The following is a 13,793-nucleotide window of genomic DNA, read 5'->3' as shown; positions in this document are numbered from 1 at the left end:
ACTTGTCCCAAATCATTAAAGTTTCAAACTATAATATTTATTTCTTCAAAATAAAAACAGTTTCCACAGCCCACTTCTAATCTCGTCCATCATAAACCCTTCTTTATCCTGTGATCTGAGAAGACACTAGGCATATTAGTAGGTGGTGGTGGTGGTGGTTTTTTTAAATACAATTTAAAAAATATATATATTATATATATATATATAAGAGAGAGAAAGTGCGAGCGCGCCAGGTTTGCAAATGGACAAGCTTTTTTTTTTTTTTGGTATTTGTATACATTATATTTTCTTAGCTTATAAACAGACCTTCACTTTTTTCCTCCATCAACTTTGCAATAACATTTGGTAATAGAGAGTTAGCAGTGAACTGAGGCTACTTACATTTGAAGGTTTAAGTTTATTAATGATAGTTGTTTTGCCACTATTGTCCAACCCAAGGCACAAAACATGAACCTCCTTCTTCTTCAGGCCAAGCCATCCTGCTAGCTTATCAAACAATCCCATGATTCTGATTCAATGCACAGAGACCACCTGTGATTCAGAAGAATAGAAAAGGAAATCACTATTTAAAATGGTTACGGTACCAGAGGTCTAGCACAGTTGGTAGCCATGTGGGTCAGAAGTCCTCAGGCTTTTAAGAGGACAATATGAATAAGACTCTATACAAGCAGTGTCACGGCAGGTTTGGTTAATACAGAAAGTAAATAGAGTGTAAGCTGATTACTGGGAAGAAGCCTGACACAAAAGTAGATTGTGCTTCTATAGACAGTGTTATAAGTAGCCAATGTCCTTGTCAGTATTGCTAGCCAACGAATCATTAGTCAAACTGTTCTAATGATACAAATGCCAACAAGACTGTAGCTCTTCATTATCTTTTACTAAACTTCACCAATGAGATTTATATAATATTTTAAACGATCAGAAGTCCAGCCAGTCATCACAATTTACATCATAAAATCTTCATGTTGTAATTTTGCAAAACAACATTTGCCTTTTCACATACCTACTGTAAGGTTATTGAAACCAAAACTGTAAATAAAGTATGATTAATTGAAACTATAACTGAAATGAGTTCTTTATGATGGTATTAAGAACTGTACATTAGGAAATAATTAACTGTAAACAGAAACTGATTATGACGGATTAGTCAGAGATGTAGCCAGACAACATAACACACTGCTACTTGTTAGAGGGAAGCCAAATTGTTACTTAGGCCCAGAAAATATCTTTGTTCAGCAGTAGGGGCCTAAAAGGAGCTTATGTTGTGAATTCTCTTACAGCATCTGCTTGGACATACTGCATATAGAAAATTAAGAACTGGCAGTCCTTGAAAGCTACAATCAGGGAATAATTTCAACATGTGATAATTGACATTGCACGTCTGTGGCACTCTAATAAAACATACATAATGCCAGAAGAATTTTCAGGAGGAAAAAAAATTTCCACCCTGTATAGAGAACAGAACTATACACAACTCAGTTCCAGACACTGTTGGTGAATTTAGATTACCAAGAAACTTTCTGGAGGCTGGGAGAAGGAGGAAAGGAAAGCTGATAAAGACTATTCAATCCCATTAGCTTAACAACTCCTTACAATATGAAAACCAAGACTGAACATTTAACTATTAAATTATTCTAAACACATTTAAAAGAAAATTACAGTTATTTTACCCACCACATTAGCTTAAAGTACGCATTGCAAGAAGTGGCAGTAGTAGAAAGTCTACTTAGAACAGATTTATAATTTCTATTATGTACTGTGTCTGAAACACACTGCTTCGGGAATTCTACTAATATATTCAGTAGCTATATGTTCAGCAGCATGTGTCTTGATTAAGTTGCTACCGAAGTAGTTTAAGTTTTTGCTATTGGTAGTATTTCCTTTACAAACAGGAGTTTGTCAATGAACTGCTATAACTGGTTAATTTTCATTTTTTTTCTAGATCTTCTTGATTCTGTTTGGTACAATAAAAGCTTTTTACATTTCCGGATACAAATGTAAAGCTTGTACTTTGCAAAAATGAACCCGACAAGAATCCTGTTCTCCAAAACATGCCATTTTGTTGTCTGCACAAGAGATTTGCCAGTATTCTGAAAGAGTAGCCAAAGAGAAAAGATACTTTCTGTTGAAAATTCTATAGTAAAGTACAATGACAAAGACTCTTTTTTCTCTTTTAGCTGACTTGGTCACTTGTGATAGTTTGATGATAAAAAAGAGTCACTCCGATGTTGAAAGAATGAGCAAAGAACATAAATGCTACAAAGGTACACACTTCTCTTTTGAGCGGATGACGTTCTAGAAAACTGAAAACTTACCTTTACTAAAACCTACAATAGTGATCTTAATGTAACACAGAAGTTATACTGTATGTTTATTTTTTAAGAGCATGAAAAGTCAAGTTTTCAACACCAACATAAACTCATCCACATTACATACATCAGGCATATTTAATGGTCAAGTATATCAACATGAATATTAATCAAAGAACATATTTAACAAGAAAATACAGGAACAGAATATACTATATGTAGGCAATGCTGCGCAATTAACATTGCTGTTGGGAACTTCACTTCTGCACTTTTTTTTTTTTAAGTGATTTCACCTGGGCTGCTCTATTGTGGCAACAGCTATTTTATTATAAATATTATTGGTTAGCAGCATAATAGTGTCATTGCTTAATACTAGGTATAAACTTATAAAATGAGATTAGGATTATTTAAATGCTAACAGTGGGGATTGGGTGCCAGCCTTACAGCAGCAGCAGACAGGTTTCTGCAAGGCTGGGTTAACAAAGGTTTTAACTTCACCAACAGAAAAAGAAAACAAGTTACTGTTTTAAGAAAGTCAAGCATTTGCAAGATATGTAGGACACCGAAAAAAATGCTGTTAGTGCCCAAATCTAAGAAGCTAGTATTTTTTGTCATTATTATTTTTCCTCCCTAAACATTAAGCCAGTTTGTTTGAAAGACAGCATTGTGTGTGTGCGTGTGCGCGCACATGTGTGTTTCAATAAAGCACTTACAGGCTAATTCATGGAAAGAGTCCTAGCAGTGGCCTAGAAATTCCACCCATCTACCTCAATAGGTGGGGGAACTTGATGGTGCTGGCAGTGAAAGACGACAGCCCCAGCCATGAGGAAGGGAGACACTAGCAGCGTCTTAGAAGCAGATCCCATATCCTTGCTTAAACCCACTGGTCCATGTAGGCAGGAAATATGCAGAGTGATGACACAAAGGAGAGAGGGGCTTCAGAAGACTGCAAAAGTCTTAGACGCCAGATGAGCATATTCTCAAGCAATTTCTGAACTGCTTAAAACTTTATTTTCTATCCCACTAAAGCAGAGCATTGCGCCGGCTGCGGAGCGAGCGAGATGAGGCTGCGGGGGAGGGGGAATAGCAGGGGAGGGGCCGGGGGCTAGCCTCCTGGGCCAGGAGCTCAGGGGCTGGGCAGGACAGTCCCACAGGCCGTAGTTTGCCCACCCCTGCACTAAAGCAAACAAGTGGACATGAAGTACACAATCCTAATGAGATCTTTATACTTACCCAGTTTCAAACTGAGGCCATTTTTTCTAGCAGCATTCCATAAATAACAGTTTATAATTTTATTAAAGAACAAACACAGAAAAAATGTACTCCCAGTCACCTGCCCTTCACCCTCCAACATGCCCTCCCCTTAGTTAAATAGAAAAATGACAGAGTTAAGTTAATCTTTGGGAAAAAACTAAACATGAAAATTTTCAGAAAGTCATGTGTGTGAAAACAAGGAATTTTACTGGAAGTTCTGCCATTTCAACTACAGCTTCTAACTCATAACAAACAAACAACATTAGAAAAAAAAAATCAAGGATGATACTCTCAATTTCAGCCATAGAACTAGAATGATCAGAGGCCAACAGACAAGAATGATTTAACTTAATAAATGCCATAAAGTGAGTAAATTCAGAACAGGGAAACCCCACAGATTAATGTTAAAGCATTTTTTTACTTCATGTGGTAGACGGTGCCATAAAGGAAAGGTAAATAAATTTGACGGATATTTTAAAGTTCAGTGACACATAACTGTGATACATTATGGGTCTTGTCTACCTGGGGAAATGAGATATATTTAGCATGTGTAGGCTAACATGTTAACATTGTTTTTAAATATTATGGGGAGACTGGTACGAGGATAGGCTGGAGGGGTCTGGGACAGTAGGAATCAGGCTTCAGAGTGAAGAGAAAATAGAGGCTGAAGGTTTTCTGCAATCACTTGAAAATATTCTTCTCAGAAACTGGACTAGAACCCAGGATTCCAAGTCTTAACTTTCTTCTGCAATTAGCAAAGAGCTATGAAACCCACTGGCAAAATGTGTCCCTTCTCTCTCTTTAGTGGCTGGCCCACAAAGATGATAACTCTGCTACTCTCAGTCTGAAAGCTGAAGTGGCACAGGTGGAGCTAAACGTCCAAACACTGCTGATAATCCACACGGGTGTCAATGATTCTACATGATGGAATGCGGTTTTTTTAGTTTGCTCTTTCAAAAAGCTAGGAAATTATATATAAAGAGCGACAGTAAAAGAAAATTGAGGTTATAAAGTCAGGCACTCAAAAATTAAAAAACGCCAAAACTAAAGTTGACCAAGCAACCTTAGTTTGGCCCCTAATGACTTATGATACAGTCTTGAATCACATGGTCAGATACTATTTTTTTCCGGCCTCATTCAGTGCATGGGGAAATGAATGAGGATCGTGTAGTAAAGGAGACTGTTGTCTGTAGAACCCCCGTCTCATTTGTTGCAGAAGCTGGAAGGTGTGTACTGAATAAGGTAGGAGATTATCATTACAGGAAGAGAAATGATAGTCTCATGGTTAAGACAGTTGAATGCTGCCCTGGAGAACTGCCATTGCCAGAGTTACTATGTGACGCAAGGCAAATTCCTGAAACTTCAAGTGGTGACTAATTCTGTTTTACTCATTTTCAGGGTGTCCAACTTAGAACCCAGTGGGCTATGTGCAGAACCGCTGAGCAAACTCAGCTACAATTGATGTCAGCTAGAGCTGTGCCTGAATAGATAAGATGCTATATAATACTAAGTACTCAAAAAAAAAAAAAAAAACAGGCCATACGCACATCGTATTGGTCACCCCAAATTAGTGGATACCTTGGATATTAACATCTCTGTCTCAGGTTCCCAAGTGTTAAAAAGGGGATACCACCATCCACTTGTTAATGCTATGCCATTATACAAGGCACTGGTGAGACCTCATCTAGAATACTGTGTGCAATTCTGGTCTCCCATGTTTAAGAAAAATGATTCAAATTGGAACAGAAGGGCTACTAGGATAATCAGAGGAATAGAAAACCTACCTTATGAGAAGAAACTCAAAGAGCTTGGCTTGTTTAGCCTAACTAAAAGAAGGCTGAGGGGAGGTAGAATTGCTCTCTATAACTACATCAGAGGAATAAATACCAGTGCAGGAGAGGAATTATTTTACACAAGAACAAATGGCTATAAACTGGCCATCACCAAATTTAAGTACAGAATTAGAGGAAGGCTTGTAAACATCTGAGGAGTGAGATTCTGGAATAGCCTTCCAAAGGCGGTAGTGGGGGCAAAAAACTTAACTGGCTTCAAAACTGAGCCTGATAAGTTTATGGAGGGTATGGTACCATAGGCACCGACTTCCCTTCTGCTCGGTGGCTGCTCAACACCCCCCACCCCACCTCTTCACCGCCCTACCCGCATTCCACCACCTTCCCCCAAGTCCCGCCCCTGCCCTGCCTCTTCTCCGCCTCCTCTCCTGAGCTCACGGCATCCCCGCTCCTCCCCCCCTCCCAGAAAGTCCTAAGTGCCACCATACAGCGGTTAGGCCGTAGGTGGGAAGCGCTGGGAAGGAGGGGGAGGAGCAAGGACACGGCAGGCATGCTCGGGGTGGGGGGGGGGAAAATGAGGCAAGGAGGGGGGAGCTTGGCTGCCAGTGGGTGCAGGGCACCCGCTAATTTTTCCCTATGGGTGCTCCAGCCCTAGAGCATCCACAGAGTTGGTGCCTATGTATGGTACGATGAGACTGCCTACAATGCCACATAGCTGATCTGCAACTGCCAGCAGCAAATATCTTCAACAGCTGGAGACAGGACACTAGATGGGGAGAGCTCTGAGTTACTATAAAGAATTTTTTCCCAGGTGTCTGGTTGGTGGGTCTTGCCCAGGTGCTCAGGGTCCAACTGATCACTATATTTGGGAGTCAGGAACAAATTTTCCCTCAGGTCAGGCTGGCAGGGAGCTGTGGGGGGTTTCACCTTCCTCTGCAGCACAGATCACTTGTAGGTTTAAATTAATGTAAATGGTGGAGTCTCTTAACTTGAAGATTTCAAATCATGATTTGATGCCTTCAGTAACTCAGCCAGAGGTTGTGGGTTTATTACAGGAGTGGGTGGCTAGATTCTGTGGCCTGCGATGTGCAAGAGGTCAGACTAGATGATGTCGCGCAGCTTTAAAGTTTGAGTCTATAAACTAACTTCACTAGCATTTGTGAACCCCAGATACCATAGTGCCAAAGAAAACCATCCCAGGGTATTAACCGTTCTGGCGGGGGAGGGAGGACGGGGGAGCTGCACACTGCCGTGAATAAGCGGGGGGGGGGGGGGGGGGGGATGAGGGTCAGACATTGACTAATGAGCAGAAAACAAAATACTGAGGAGCTGCTGGCTCAGGGGGCCCGGGCGCGCTCTGAGCCAGGCCAGACCCTGCGGCGGGGCACAGGGGCACTCGGCGCCGAGGCCAGCGCAGCTCAGTGCACCGGGGCAGGACCCCCAGTTCCCGCTTTGCCCGCAACGGGGAACCAGCATCACCCGGGGCTCCGACCCCCGCAACAAGCGGCGCGGGACCGGCTGCAGCTCGCACACCCGGCGGCGGGCAGAGGGGGCAGGAACGGGGACACCGCCCCCCCGGGCCGCGCCCAGCCGCCTCCTGCCCCGCCCCTAGGCAGGGAGCTCGGTTGTGTCTCACCCCTACGGCGCCTCGCACTCACCGCGGCCTCCCCACCCGCGCGCACCGAGACCCGCCGCCGCTCGACGGCCCCGGCCCCACCAACAGTCACCGCCTGCGTTGTTACCTAGGAGACCACGCCGCCGCCGCGCGCAGTCCTGACGCGACTCCGCCCTCTTCCAAGCCGCACCCCGCACCTGATTGCCCCGCCCCCTCCTCCAGTCCGACGGGCGTAAACTCCTCCCCCCCCGGCGCTAGCTCCGCCCCCTCCAATCCGCCATCTGGTAGCTCCGCCCCCTCCGCCTGTCCCCGCCGCTGCGCTGCGCTGCGAGGCCAGAGCTGTAGGTTCCGAGCTCCGCAGCGCAAAGTGAATCCCAGCGACTCCGGCCCTGCCGCAGCAGCTCCCAGCCCAGGGGCTACATGTGCTGCTGCTGGTGTCAGGCTCATCGTCCACGTTTTGCAGGAGAGCCAGGCATGGGGAAAGGCGGACAGTTGCTTCCCCCTCACAAACCTAGGTTTGTCCCCTACGCCAGACTTTTTTAGCGATCTGGATGCTCCATTATGTCCCACACCTTGCCCAACTGTGGACGCCGGCACTAGGAAAGCCAACTTCTCCGACCCCGTCTCCTGACTTTTTCAGAAATGATGCAACTGGAGACAGCCCTTCCCAATCCCTTCCGCACCTCCACTCACCAAAAAAAACCCCCAAAACTCAGATTTGAACCAACTCTTGACTGGGAGGAGTTTCAAAATCTGCCGCTGAATATTCCACTGTAGGGTTATCATTATTGTGGAAACTGAGGCCCAGAGAGATTACTTGATTTACCCACGATCACACAGAGAGGCTAAATTGAGGATCAAGAAAGCTATAAATCTAGCTGCTCAGATGGCTGATACAGCTGTAATATTGGCGCATGTTTCAGATACTTAAAAACAGGGCAGGTGTACTCTCTCCTCTTTCCTGGCCTGCAGGAAAAATGGATCTGGTGTGAGTATTCAGCCATTACTAAGGGAAAGGGAAATCAATGATACAAGTTTTGCATTTATTTCTGAACATGGCAAGGGTTATGATCATTTTTAATCTTTTATGTGAGTGAATTCCAAAGTCCAAAGCAGGCACCTGTGAAAGTTCTTTCCCACACTCACCTTCACCTCCCTAGTCAAAATTTCCATGGTTCCAGTGGAATACACAGCTGTTATGGAAGCTTATGGCTGGAGAAGGAGCAAGCAGTAGGCTTTGAATATAAGAGGAGGAACTTTTAATTGAACTGTTTCATCAGTAGAGAGCTTAGTACAGAGAGCAGAGCACTGGGGGAAGTGGCGATAGTAACCCAAGTTCCCAAGAAGACAAACTGTAGCACATAATAGTGGATGAAAAGTCTTAAACCATTGAGGGCCTATCTCAGGGGTGGGCAAACTTTTGGCCTGAGGGCCACATCGGGCTTCCGAAATTGTATTGAGAGCCTGTTAGTGGAGGCTGTGCCTCCCCAAACAGCCAGGCGTGCTGTGGCCCCCGACCCCGATCCGACCTCCCCTGATTCTCGCCCCCCTGATGTCCCCCTGAGGATTCCTGCCCCTCCAATCCCCCTGTTCCCTGTCCTCTGACGGCGCCCCTGGGGCCCTTGCCCCATCCATCCCTCCCTCCAGGGCCGGCTCCAGTTTTTTTGCCGCCCCAAGCAGCGAAGCGGAAAAAAAAAAAAATAAAGCTGCGATTGGCAGCAGCTCTACCACGCCTCTTCATTCTTCGGCGGCAATTCGGCAATGGGTCCTTCCCTCTGAGAGGCACTGATGGACCCACCGCCAAATTGCCGACAAAGACCCGGACGTGCCCCCCCTTTCCATTGGCCACCCCAAGCACCTGCTTCCTTCGCTTGTGCCTGGAGCCGGCCCTGCCTCCCTCCCTGTCCCCTGACCGCCCCCGCCCGGCCCCGACTGCCCCCTGCCGCCCCATCCAACCCCTCCTCTCCTTCCTGACTGCCCCCTGTTCCCCGCCCCCTGATCGCCCCACCCCCTATTCACACCCCCGCCCCCTGACCACCACCCCAAACTCCCCTGCCCTCTATCCAACCCCCCCCCCATCTTCCTGCCCCCTCACCGCGCTGCCGGGAGCACCGATGGCTGGTGGTGCTACAGCCGCGCCATCCAGAGCACTAGGACAGGCAGCCATGCTGCCTGGCTGGAGCCAGCCACGCCACCGTGCAGCACAGAGCACCAGGTCAGGCTGCGGCTCTGCAGCTGTGCTGCCCGGCAAGAGCTCACAGCCGGTGGTGCAGTGAGCTGAAGCTGTGCGGGAGGGGGAACAGCAGGGGAGGGGCCAGGGGCTAGCCTCCCAGGTCAGGAGCTCAGGGGCCGGGCAGGAGGGTCCCATAGGCCAGATGTGGCCTGCGGGCCATAGTTTGCCCACCTCTGGTCTATCTACTATGGTGAATAGAGTTCTAGAAGGAGGTAGATTGATTATGCTAGACCCAGTAATGGAAGGATATTGTTATTTTGTATGTGTATTGCATTAGTGCCTAAAAATTTCTTTCTTTCTATGAAAGCTGAGATTCTCCCAAAATCACTTGACTCAAAAAGCTGAGACTTTAAGAAAAACACCAGTGATTATGAATCTCGCGACAAAACTGCAAGAGTTGGCAACAGCATGCAAGTTACTCAGCATGTGAAATAAGTCTGATTGTAAGAGAAAAATTTTGTACTGCATTTAAGGCATTATGAAGAAAAAGCCTGCTCAGACTTTTAGATTTTAAACTTTTTTGGGCTGGGATTAAGTATTTTGTTTAGCACTTTTTTCCTGTTGTAAAGTACAATGTGTAGCTGTGGCATTATGTGAATAATAAAACAATAATAACGAATATGTGTTAGAAACCTGCTGCCATGTGCGATTGGAAAGTCAAGTTTCTACTGCCATTTCAGAAAAGGAGTTGCAAGTAGCATTTTTCAGTGAAGACCAATGCTCACAGACCCAGTTTATGGAGACTGAATGAAACTACAGAGCTTTAATAACAAATTTTAAAAGTGTTCCGATTCAGATAAACAGTGTTTCTTTTGCAGGAGACAGTGCTGTTGTGTATACGGGATCAGATCCTGATGTCTTCTGCAGTTTGGGGATTATCACAATATGTATAGTTCTTTAACAACATAATCAATTGCATGTGCATTTTGTGAAGACATTTATGAGAGCACAGAATCTACAGTGTCATGTATACAAGAGTCCACACTGATTAGGAACCCTCCTGCTGTAAAAGACCACCTAGAGCATCCCAAAAATTAGAATACAATGTGATCCACCTTGTACACCACTCTGTGATAAGCAATTGATTTTTTGCCTGGGTCACATATGAGAAGTTTTACTGTATATTATATGCACAAGTTAAGGTAAAACAAAAAGCATGAACTCAGAAATAACCACCAGTACTATAACTTTTATTTGCTAATAAATATCTTAATAAACAGGCTTACCCCATCTGTAAGACCTGATAATGCCTCTTAGGAAATCATAGAAAAATAAAATACAATAATAATCAGTAACTTGTACTTTGTACAAAAATCTTATTATGTTGCTCAGCAGGTAGCTTTGCCAAACCCCATATTCATTCTGCAAATAGATGGCATATGTAATGCAATTCACCTTAAAAATGCCCTAGTTTTGAGAGCTGAACAGTCTATTACACTATTAATTTGTAGGCATGCCAGCACATGAAAATTTACATGGAACATCATATCTTCATAATAGTAGATTTAAAAAAAAATGAAAATAATACCACCTTCAAGTAAATAGGAACTACTTCACCGCTGATGTAAAGTAGGTTACCACATTCTTCTTGGGATTGAAGCTCAGTATTTTAAACTTTCTATTTCAGTTATTCCCACAACACTGCTATAACTTGAGAGAAACCAAAATGCATTTGGAACATGTGTGGGAGGCATATTACATGAAGAAAAGTAATTTGAAATGGTGAGGCAGTCCCAAGAGGAAAATAACTATGCCAGCTATGAAATGTTCTCTCTCTCAGAAATGTTGGATCTCACTTGCTGTTTGCAGTATTACACAGGCACATTTTTCAATGTTCAAAATCACTGAATGGCATAACTTAAAGGTACAACACCCAACGGCCACTTTTGTATCGGAAGAAAGGTGATTTAGATACAGGTAGTTCTCAATAGTCAAATGTATCTCTAAGGAGAAAAGAAGCAATGCCAAAACACAAGTGTTAGCTGGCATCTTTCTAAAGAGGTGGCTTTTAGAATATTGATAAAGATCTGTGCAGAGGCCATTGTTTACTTGTAAAGTATTTTTCAAGTCTGATTATACTGCAACTTTAGATGTTTTGACATGGCTATTTATATATCGCCTAAAGTGTCTGTCATCAAATATATATTTATATATACACATACGTCAATACATTTTATGGCTATGCTAGAACAGCAAACTATGATGAGCAGGCATATTTAATCGTGTACAACCTAATTTCACAGCAAAAACGAGATTAAAAACCCCTTTGAATTCATACACTTTTAAAGCCTAATACACAGAATTGGAGGCTATGCTGAAAAAACATACCAAACACAACTAGAAAGACTGCTACCTTTCATGTCAAAATCAAAACTAACCTTTTGAGGGGAACAACTATGTTTTCTACATATTTTCTTTAAATGGAAATAGCATATTTTAAAAATAATCTTGAAGACAAAATTAGATGAAGCAGAATTTTTGCCATCTTTGACCAAATTAAAGTTGCTTTACTGGAAGATACTCCATTGCCAATTAGTAAATGTAGTCTCACATCCAGATTTTCAGTATCACACGACCTTTTTAAGACCTTTTTTTCCTGCTGCATTGGAGTATTTGCAAAGTAGTTTTGTGCTTCTGCAAGCTACACATATGATTTTCAGAAGTGCACAGTGCCTGCCAGTCCTACTGAAGTCAATAGGAGTTGCAGATGCAAAGCACCTGTCAGAATCAGGCCATATTTTTGCTGATAGGTTTTCAATCACAGTAGTAATGTCCATGATGTATTCTGCACTACTAAAGTAGTTGGGGGTTTTGACATTGACTTCGACAGGAGCAGGAATGAAGCCTTAACTAAGAACTCAGGACCACATTCATCCCTGCAGTAGTACAGTAACTTCATTGGAGTTATTCCAGGGATAAATGTTGCCACCACAGTCAGAGTGGTCTTTTGCTTCCATGATAAGCATTGCTGTAAAAGGTGGAAGAAGAAACAGCCCTAAAATAATCTGTAGCTTTAAATGAAAAGGTTCTGGTTCAAACTTAACTTACTCTTTTGTGGGAGGGGAAGTAGAAAACGTATCCTGTCATAACTTCTACTAATGAATGACGGGTGTATGCCTTAGGAGTTTTCAAAACCATGCGATCCCAGTGAAATATGGACTTGAATCAGGAATCCAATAAAGAGAACCCCTAGGAGAAACATGTTTATTTTCACATTATTTGTAACAGTACCCTTCATTAACTGACGTTAAAATCAATCATGCTAAATGATTTTAAACCTATCACATTATTTTGGGCACAGTGCACTAAGGGTGTTTTTTCGTAATCTTTGGGCGTACCTGTAAGATACATAGAAGAAACAAACTCCTACAAAGAGGAAAATTACTGTACCAGTAAGGAATAATATTAAGAGGGGTAGGTCATAGGTTATCATGGTATGTGTCACCTTAGGGAGATAATAAAACAAGATAAAGAAATACTATACAAACATTTGAATTGGGTTGATAGGTTCTGTTTATTTGGGGATGATTTTCTTCTAAATTGCATAAATTAACTTGTGGATATTATTTCTGAGGAGATATAGTTACAGAATTTCTAGATGTACTACTATATGCAGTACAGTACTTGAAGTTTTCTTTAACAGTACTTATTATGGGCTAAATTATGGCAGCCCACTTCAGGTACATGAACGGGGGAGAGAGAGTATAGAGAGCATTTCCTCCTCACCAGATCTCAGCTCTGTCATGCAGAAAGCAACCATAAGGTAGCCTCCATCACTCCCTGAGCTACAACTGGTTATGCTTAGTGTCCTCTCTCCACCACTATTCAGGTAGGGTATTTCTTCCTTTTCCCACAGCAACCCCCTAGCTCTACAGCCTGATCAAGAGCCCATTTCAGTCAATTGACATATTTTCACTGTTTGAAATGGACTTTGGATCAGGCCCTAAGTGAGAGAGTTCCATATCTTGTAAATATCAATAAAGAATTATTAACAAGTCCTGTTTACATCACAAGAGAGCATGGTTACTAATACAAGTTTGGCCTTTAGCAACAATTGAACAGTGCTAATAGAGGGGGAAAATACTCATTTATAGTGTTTGGACTGATCATTATATGTATAATTTACTTAGAGCCTCATTCTACTCTCACTGAAGTTAATGACAAAACTTCCATTAACTTCAGTAGGAGCAAGATTGGACCCTATTGACATTTTTCCCACTCTCCCACAAACTTCAAATCGTCACACTATTTACATCAGTAACAGTAATCACTCTCATTACAGGATTCTACTATTAAAATACATTATTCTTTCCAACGGGGTTTTAAATGCACTCGATCAAGTAGACTGAAAGATTCACAAGGCAGGAAATGTCTCCTTAACTGTATAGCAGTTTTACAGCACTGAACCTGCAGTTAGTGCTTAATGAATAATAATGTACAAATTTAAAACAATAACTACAGTTTGTTGTCTGCTTCAGCTGATCACTTTTCCAGTCATGTAAACTGATTATAAATTATATAGCACAAAGCATCCAGTATATTAACAAAATTTGTGTTTTTTTTCTTTTTCACCTTTTGACTAACCAGTAAGA

General features: G+C 42.8%; 1 protein-coding gene across 3 annotated transcripts in view; it reads right to left on the bottom strand.

Annotated features, from left to right (window-relative positions):
* The window catches only part of ARL6 (ADP ribosylation factor like GTPase 6), a 44,320-nt gene extending 37,161 nt beyond the window's left edge, over nucleotides 1-7,159 (bottom strand). For 2 of the 3 annotated variants that reach the window (XM_034791398.1, XM_034791417.1), the window contains exons 1-2: nucleotides 7,012-7,076; nucleotides 382-531 (exon numbers count right to left, since the gene is read on the bottom strand). In XM_034791398.1, the coding sequence (XP_034647289.1) occupies nucleotides 382-504 (123 nt within the window). In that variant the 5' untranslated portion in view covers nucleotides 505-531; nucleotides 7,012-7,076. The other variant, XM_034791407.1, reaches the window with a different exon arrangement.
* Nucleotides 7,160-13,793: the final 6,634 nt, after the last annotated feature.

The sequence above is a fragment of the Trachemys scripta genome, chromosome 1, assembly GCF_013100865.1.
Source record: "Trachemys scripta elegans isolate TJP31775 chromosome 1, CAS_Tse_1.0, whole genome shotgun sequence".
In the NCBI taxonomy this organism is placed as follows: domain Eukaryota; kingdom Metazoa; phylum Chordata; order Testudines; family Emydidae; genus Trachemys; species Trachemys scripta.
This window is presented reverse-complemented; position numbering and strand designations above follow the sequence as displayed.